Source organism: Nicotiana tabacum, chromosome 6, assembly GCF_000715075.1.
Source record: "Nicotiana tabacum cultivar K326 chromosome 6, ASM71507v2, whole genome shotgun sequence".
Taxonomy (NCBI): domain Eukaryota; kingdom Viridiplantae; phylum Streptophyta; class Magnoliopsida; order Solanales; family Solanaceae; genus Nicotiana; species Nicotiana tabacum.
The window spans coordinates 159,516,500-159,525,848 of NC_134085.1; the positions used below are offsets into that span (position 1 = coordinate 159,516,500).

The 9,349-nt window shown below is 33.8% G+C and overlaps 1 protein-coding gene across 2 annotated transcripts; it reads left to right on the forward strand.

Moving 5' to 3' along the window:
- Nucleotides 1-6,218: 6,218 nt before the first annotated feature.
- Nucleotides 6,219-8,860, forward strand: LOC107773469 (type IV inositol polyphosphate 5-phosphatase 9-like). Of its 2 annotated transcripts, none has more exons than XM_016592882.2 (7): nt 6,219-6,579; nt 6,682-6,789; nt 6,923-7,241; nt 7,345-7,529; nt 7,955-8,063; nt 8,292-8,446; nt 8,638-8,860. In XM_016592882.2, exons 1-7 carry the CDS (start codon nt 6,470-6,472, stop codon nt 8,810-8,812), a joined length of 1,161 nt encoding a protein of 386 aa, XP_016448368.1. In that variant the 5' UTR covers nt 6,219-6,469; the 3' UTR covers nt 8,813-8,860. The 2 variants fall into 2 exon arrangements, with proteins under 2 accessions (XP_016448368.1, XP_016448369.1); XM_016592883.2 differs by having other exon boundaries at nt 7,958-8,063.
- Nucleotides 8,861-9,349: the final 489 nt, after the last annotated feature.

The window sequence follows — 9,349 nt, forward strand, 5'->3', positions numbered from 1 at the left end:
ATGACTCCATAAATCTGGTGAAAAGTAACACTTTATCAAAATTGTGATACAGAAGATTGAGTCATATGAGCGAGAGGGGTATTACGTGTTCGGCTAAGAAAAATTTACTTTCTGGAATGAAACAAGCAAAGCTGAAAATGTGTATCTATTGTTTAGTTTGAAAACAGAAAGAGTTTCCTTTCATAGCCATCCTACTTCAAGAAAGCCTGAATTATTTAGGCTAGTACACTCTGATTTGTGTGGTCCTTTTAAAGTAAAGTCAAAAAATGGTGCACTTTACTTTGTGACCTTCATTGATGATCATTCTCGCAACCTCTAGGTGTAGGTGTATCCTTTTAAATCTAAAGATCAAACACTTGGCGTGTTTAGGAAATTTTAGGCTTTAGCTGAGAAACATACGGGGAAGAAATTAAAATGTAATCGTACTGACAATAGTAGTGAATATTATGGTCACTTTGATAACTATTGCAAGGAACAAGAAATTCGTCATCAGAAAACTCTGCCCAAGACACTTTATTGAATGGTTTGGCAGAGAGGATGAATAGAACTCTAGTTGAGAGAGTTAGATGCTTGCTTTCAGAGGCTAAACTTCCAAATACATTTTGGGCGGAATCACTAAATACTATTGCTTATGTATCAATTGTTCTCATGTTGTTGCTTTGGATGGTGATGTCCCAGACAGAGTTTGGTTTGCCAAAGATATTTTTATGATCACCTGAGAGTTTTTGGGTGTAAAGCTTGTGTGCATGTTCCTAAAGATGAGAGATCGAGACTGGATGTCATAACTAAGCAGTGCATCTTTATTGATTATGGTCAAGATGAGTTTGGATATTGTTTTTATGATCTAGTTGACAATAAACTTATTAGAATTCGCGATGCAATATCTTTGAAGACCAGACTATTGAAGATATTTACAAAGCTGAGAAAGATAGATCAGAGCAATGAGAGCTTAATTAATATTGATCTAGTTTCTGTTGCTAAGACACCTATTACACATGAAGGAACCCAAGACAATAATGAAGATAATGATCAAGATCAAAATGATCATCATGGTATAAATGTTATGGATGGTCCAGTTAATGAAGTTGTGGTTGATCAACAACCAATTCATGTTCAGTTAACTAATTCAGATACTCCTGAAACCTCTCTTAGAAGATCTACAAAGGAAAAACAAAAATCTATGCGCTATCCTCCTGATGAGTATGTACTTTTGACTGACATGGGAGAACCTGAGAATTATGATGAAGCCATGCAAAATACTCACAAAGATCAGTGGATAAAAGTGATAGAAGATGAGATGAAGTCACTCCACAAGAATGACACATATGAGTTAGTGAAATTACTGAAAGGTAAAAGAGCTTTATCAAACAAATGGATGTTCAGATTAAAGAAAGATAACCATACCTCTGCGTTTAAATACAAGGCCAGGTTAGTTGTTAACGGTTTTGGCCAGAAGAAGGGAGTTGACTTTGATGAAATTTTCTCCCCTACTGTGAAGATGTCTTTTATTCGTGTGGTTCTAGGCTTAGCCGCGAGTCTAGATTTAGAGGTTGAGCAGATGGATGTAAAGACTGTTTTTCTTCGTGGTGATTTAGGTGAGGAGATTTATCTGGAGCAACCTGAGGGTTTTGTAACTACGGAAAAAGAAAATTACATCTACAAACTAAAAAAGAGCTTGTATGGATTGAAACAAGCTCCATGGTAATGATATTGAAGTTTGAATCTGTCATAGAAAAATAAGGGTACAAGAAAATTTCTTCAGTCCACTGTGTATTCTTTCAGAAGTTCTCTAATGATGATTTTATTATCTTATTGTTTTATGTGGATGATATGCTTATTGTTCTCAAGAATAAGTCCAAAAATGTAGTCCTTAAGAAGTTGTTGAGCAAATCGTTTGCGATGAAGGACTTGTGGCCAACAAAGAAAATCTTGGGCATTCAAATCCATCAACATAAAGATAGAAAGGAGTTATTTTATTCCCCAAATCAATATATTGAGAAGGTACTTAAGAGGTTCAATATGAAAGATGCAAAAGTGGTTAGTACTCCTCTTGCTAAACACTTTAAACTGAGTATTAGTTAGAGTCCATCTACTGATGAAGAGAAAAATGAGATGTCTCGTATTCCTTACTCTTCAGTTATTGGTAGTCTAATGTATGCTATGGTTTGCACTAGACCAAATATTGCACATGCCATTGGTACTGTTAGTAGATTCCTTTCTAATCCTGGAAAGAAATATTGGGATGCAGTAAAATGGATATTAACCTGAAAGGTACTTCAGATTTGAAGCAGTGCTTTAACAGTGGCAAACCTGAACTTGTTTGTTACACAGACTCTGATTTAGGAGGCAATCTTGATAATTCAAGATCCACTTCCGGTTATTTGATTACTTTGAAAAGGGAGATTCTTGACAATCTAGACTATAGAAGTGCATTAGCTCTATCCACCATAAAAGTTGAATATATTGTTATCATAGAAGATGCCAAAGAACTATTATGGATGAAGGAGTTTATTAATGATCTTGGCTTTGAACAACCAACGTACATCTTATTTTGTGATAATCAGAGAGTTATCTGTCTCACCAAGCACTCCACTTTTCCTTCTAAGACCAAACATATAAATAGAAAGTATCATTGGATAAGAATGACTGTGGAAGAGAAATTATTTGACGTTGAGAAGATACACACTGATGAAAATCCTTTGGATATGCTGATAAAAGCGGTGGCTGCAGATAAGCATACGTTTTGTAGAAAATTGGCAGACATGAAGCATGTCAACAGTTCCTCTACTTGAAGACATATTTGGCTTCTTGGATGGAAGGGAAGTTTGTTGGGCCCATGTCCATATTGTCCAGCCAAAGGTCTGATGGTCTAATCCTATTCTCTTTTAGTTTTCATTACTATTCGGAATTGAATTCGTTTTTTATTCCTATTTAGTGTTGGTTTTGGCTTTAAGAGAAAGCACCACTCATTATCTATAAATTGGACAACCTTAGAGAATTGTTCTATGCTCATTGGTACAAGTCTTTGAAAGACTTTAACACATAAGAATGGTTTTTGAGAGAGCTTTCATCAAGAGAGAAGAGAAGAATAAGTGTTTGTTTTGTTGTAGATTTTGTTCCGGCCAGCTAATTTCAAATCACGTTTTCCGACTCGTTAACCGTTGGATCGGGCTAAAATTTTGATTGTGTGTTCTTAACATCTTGCTCTTTGATTTAAATGGTGGAGATCGAATTTGAATTCCTGTAGCAACCGATTTTGAACCCCGAACAACAGCTCCATTTTTGTGATTTCTCCTCTTTATTCAACTGATTTGTTGTTGTTATTGTTGCTCCGTGTTTGACACTTGTTGTGTAGCCAATTTGGAGAACTTTTGTAACTCTCTTATTGTTATAGTGGATCTTTTTGGATCTTTGTGATCCCGTGGTTTTTACCGTCGATTTGAAAGGTTTTCCACATTAAAATTTGGTGTTATTTATCTTCTTTATTTTCGAGTTTGCCTCTTCCTCGACACAACACTGATCTATTTTTTCATTGGTAATACTATATTTCGGTAACAAAATTTAATAAATATGTGCTAATAAGACTATATTTTCCTTCTGATACATCATTTCTATATTCCCCAGATGAGTGACCAAATTAGATTTATATTTATCCATATTTGTTGTAGATTACATTGAAAAAACACATAAAAAGAGGATAAGATTTCAAAATAGGATTTGTCATTGAAAATGTCAAAACGAAGAGAAGAAGAACGTCGATTTAAAATCAAGGAAGTATTTGCGACAATTTAGAAAATAATAAAATAAAAAGGAAAGACCATAAAAAAAAAGGAGCTAGATAATATAAAAAATATGATCCTCCAAAAGTGTAGTTCCTAATCATGATTGGCTAGTGATACCAAATTGCCAATTAACAACCAATATTGTTGAGCAATAAGTATCGAGCATTCTTTTGATGTGAAAAGAACTTTAATACTACGTAGTATTCTTTTTGACACTATGTCAATGTCATTAGTGTTGATAATTTGAAGAAGTTGATTGGTACTCCAAAGCCTAACCCACGTAAAACAAACCTCTCATGTTGATCTGCGTTAATAAAATAGAATAGCCAATTAGTTGACTAAAATATGCTTTAAATATATTTCTTTAATACACTTTTGGATTTGGCACACAATATTTTTCTCCGTCCATCCAATTACAAAAGCCATGGATGAGTGGCTGACCCAACTTGAAGTATAGACATTGGAATTGTATATAATATTGTTCGTGGTGTACGGATTTCTAATATACTACTACTAAAACTTTTACTTAAAACATAAATCTTACTCTTGACATCAAATTTTTTTTGCATGCAGTGCTTTTGCTGTCTTCCAATTCCTTTTTCGGAAAGGATGGAATCAAAGGTTAATTGGTTTGTTACGGACCAATGTAGAGTCGACAAATAACCCAAGCAAGGAAGGAGCTTATTAATAAACAATGGAATAATATAGTATTTGGTTGATTATATATATACGCCTGATCCAACCCAGACAAATACGGAAAGTAACAAATATTGAATGCAAAAATGTTGGGACCTAAACATTTAACGTGCATGGTTTGTGTCTTGAATTCAAATTGCAACCCACTTCATAAATTCACGATCCAAAATTAGAAAAGAGATTTGGTTGAACCTCGTAAATCGATACTTATTTCTTCTGCTCTAGTTATTTTGTATGATTATATGATAATTAACTACCGGTATTCCTCAAAAAAAAAAAAAAAACAGATAGTACTACAAAAATGCATAGCGAGCATTTCTTTATTCTTCTCCAGATAGATCACTCTTGCCAATGGTCCAAAATCGCTTATCCCAGATGTTACCATCTTTAATAACAATATCTTTGATCATGAGACAGCCAGTACCTAGCAGATCAAATTTATTTTAACCCTATTTATTATATTCACATTTTATAGCCATATGGTTCGAGCTAAAAGCCGTGCAACTGTGGATCCGTGGCTGAGATAGCTAATTAATATCTTATACCACCCAGTAGGGGTGTCAATGGTTCGGTTCGGCCGGTTATTTTATAAAATTTATATCATACCAATTTTTCGGTTATTCTATTATGTATAACCAAAATTAAACTTTTTGAAATCATCCCAATCATGTCGGTTTCTCTTCGGTATCAGTACGATTTGATTAATTTCGGTATTTTTTTAAATGTCATATAAAGGTCACTAGTAAAAGTAGAATGCAATAACATACATGCTTTTATAGGACTTAGCAAAACTCTCTAAGACAATTTTGTTGTTTAAATGGTGATGAATTATGAAAACATGAAAGATGGCCTGAGTATAAATTCATCAACTACTCTACCACTGCGTAAAAGAAACCACGCAAAGATAAAGAAAAGATAAACCACACAAGTAAAAAGATATTAACCTAGTTGAAACTCAAGAATAAAGTATATAGAAGATTAAATATTCAAAAAGATTAATAGAAATCATACGAAGGGAAACATATTCAATACATTGTAGTTTGTTACTCATAATCATTAGAATATTTTGTATCTTGCTAGTGAATATGCTGGAAATAATTTAGTTTCAGTAGTAGTAGCATAATAGGATTGTTTTGATCTTAATTATTTGTTGGCTTGTAATCATTTTTATAATTCAAATACCTAGGGAAAAATTTAGTACTTTATTATTTTTAAACTTAATATATAAATATATTTTTCATATGTAAATTTATTCGATCGGTACGGTTCGGTATTTTTTCGATTTATTTTCATAAAATAAAAAACATATCCTAATTATCGATACGGGTGTAGATTTATATAAAAACCTACGATTTTATTAAAAAAACTAAAAATCGGTTCGGTGCAGTACAATTCGGTCGGTTTAGTCGGTTTTTAAATATCCATTAACTCCCTTGCCCTAGAACAATAATTATTAGGGAAAAGTGACAACCTTTCCAATCATCGTAGCCTCTTTCTCATCCCCCACCACCCTCTCTTATATTAACCTTCCCTTCCGCTTTCGGTATGTAATTAAAATGATTAATTAGTGACAAAATTATACTATAAAAACTGAATAGTCCAACTTGCATCATCCCTCACATCACTCTCCCCTTGAGGCTGTCCTTCCAATTATAGATTGAATATGTTTCTTTTACTGCTGTGTTTAACTACTTCTTTCCCTTTATATAAGCATTTCCAGAATAGACCACCTACCATTAGCAATATTTCTAGTCTAGTGTTCTACTACTTGTTTTCACCTTTTTACATTCAGGAATAGACCATTTACTAGTTAAAGTCTTATAGAACTCCCACAAGCCTTTTTGTCCCCCCTCATATATATATATATATACACGAACTTCTCCTTTAACTATTGCCCACCATCTCTCTATCTCTATTCCCCACATTTGCCCATATTTATGACATAATTTCTGCACTTTGTTTCTTCTGTCTCTGCCCACTCCTCCGAGGTCATGTGGCTTACTTTAGCAGCTAACAAGATCCTAGAGGACAGAGTCAACGATCAAGACTCACCAGCTGATTCTGAAACGTCAGAATCTTTAGCTGAGATTCAAAATTTCACGTATACATTTCTCATTTTTTTATCTATAACATTTACAAATTCTTCTATACACTTCCATTTTATCTTATACATATTCCTGTCCCTTTTTTTCTTTTGGAAAAGATTATTTGTTAGCTCATGGAATGTTGGAGGCATTACACCACCTGCCGAATTAAACATGGAAGACTTGCTCGACACTCGAAATGAGTTGGCTGACATCTATGTTCTCGGGTAATACTTACTGACTTTATTGTTATAGTGAGTAAAGTTGAGTTACTTTAACGTGACAAAAGATATTGTAGCTCTTTTTCCTATTACATCAGAAATTAGCCGCCAAAAGTTGTACTTTATAAACTTTTGTCAGGTTTCAAGAAATCGTACCTCTGAATGCTGGAAATATTATGGTGACAGAGAATACAAGCATATCCATGCAATGGAATTCTCTTATTAGAGCAGCTCTCAACAAGACTACTATTGGTCATCAGAAGGCAGAGGTGGGCGAAAGTCAAAAGGTTTACCCACTAAAGAGAGAGAATAATTCAACACATTTTGACTGCATAATTAGCAAACAAATGGTAGGAATTTTTATTACCATATGGGCAAGGACTCCCCTGCTTCCCTATATCAGACATACAAGTGTCTCCTCTGTAGGCTGTGGTATCTTCGGCTGTCTTGGCAACAAGGTACACAATTTTAAATGTCACTATCTGTAATTTCTTCATTTAGCACACTACAGATTAATTACTGCACAACTCTTTGGTTTACTGAGCAATTGATAATATACAGGGTTCAGTTTCGGTGAGATTTTGCTTGCACGAAACAAGCTTCTGCTTTGTGTGTTGTCATTTGGCTTCTGGTGGAAAAGAAGGGGACAAGAGAGAGCGAAATGCAAATGCCTCCCAAATACTATCGCGCACTAGATTTCCTTCTGATCCATTTCACTGTTTACCCAGCAAAATTTTACAGCACGAGTATGTACAGCTCTCGAATTTTGCATGTTTTATACGATATAATTTTTCAACAAAGGATCCAGTTTCCAAAGGTAGTTTTAGAAACTAGTTCTAACACAGTAAACGGTTTAATTATGTTTCATAAAGTAAAAGGCGTAAATTACAAGTTAAAAGAAAGTTAATTAGCTACATAAAATGTCAAATATGCTTACCTAACCTCTTGTAGTGTCGTCATGTGGATGCTCACTTATTTAGCAAATAAGTCAAAGTTTTCATTTATTTTAGCAAACAAAGAAGATTTCGCTTTGCAAGCAGTGATTATTATATATCAAGTGGTGAATATCTTGAAACATTTAATTATCTTCTAAATACCACAAAATTTGCACGCAGCGATTAGTATATCAGTTATATTTTCTAACAGAAACAAGCTACGTAATGTCATGCAGCAGGGTGATTTGGCTTGGCGACCTGAATTACAGGATTTACTTACCAGAACCCACAACTAGATCTTTAGTCAATGACCAGCAATGGAGCACATTATTACAAAACGATCAGGTATTCTAAATCATGATCGATCAGTAAATAATAAATAATTTAACACGAACTGTGTAATAAATTTTTACTCTATTTTTGTAATTTAACAGCCAGAAATTAAGCTAGTTCCACCTTTTATGATTAGTTATCTATACAGTGTCGATGTATAATATTTAGTATTAATAGTATACTAGTAATCTAGTATAACCATTACTCTGAAGTTGACGTTGAAAAACTTGTAAACTGAAGCTTAAGGCTGAACTAAGAGAAGGCTGTACCTTTGAGGGATGGAATGAGGAAGAAATCGAGTTTCCACCGACATATAAATATAACTTAGATTCTGATGATTATTATGGCTGCAATGATCAGAATGGAAAAAAGGGAAAGAGTCGAACCCCAGCTTGGTAAGTGGCAAAAGATCATAATTTCTTTTTATGTTAAGTGCAAATTAAAGATCATCATATATTTTAGTTTTATTTTTTGGTTGCAAAGATCATGCATGATTAATTCCATTTGATGTGTCAAGATATCCCAGAACAAATAGAACTGCAAATCTACTAATAAATAAAGATTGAAGTAATTAATTTTTGTGCAGGTGTGATCGGATAATATGGTTTGGGAAAGGACTGAAGCAAAGGCAGTATAATAGAAGTGAGTGTAAACTATCGGACCACAGACCAGTACGAGCAATTTTCACAGCAGAGGTCAAGGTTCAATGTCAATCTACAGAGGCTTCAGAAAATTTGGTCAAAATGTTTGATAACTTGTGAAAAATTTCAAATCATGGCAATTGTGATTGATCATGATTCATGGTTAAAGCTTGAAGCAGTTTTCAAACACAAACAATAGGCTAATTTTCTGGTGCTGAAAGACGAGCTAAATTTTCGAACACCAACATAACTTTTGTGTAAACAGCAACGAAATAATGATTTTTTGGGGCAAACTTCCTCTTTTTCTTTTCAAGTTTTTATGTAATAAAAAAAGTCACAGTGAGACGGGGAGGGATGGCCCATATTGTAAAAATACTTACAACCAGGGCGGATCTAGCGTGTAGTATACGTGTTTCCGGGAATCCAATAACTTTTGCGTAGACCCTATATTTTTGTTAAAAACTTTATTAAATATCTATAAATATCAATTTGTGAACCCAGTTATTATTGTATATTAATTTGAAATTGCGACAGGAATCCATAAACTTAAAATCCTGGATCCGCCTCTGCTTACAACAAGTGAAAAACTTTTTAATAATGAGAATCAGTAGTGAAGCTAGAAATTTTCTTAAGAGTGTTCAAACTTTAAAAAAGTAA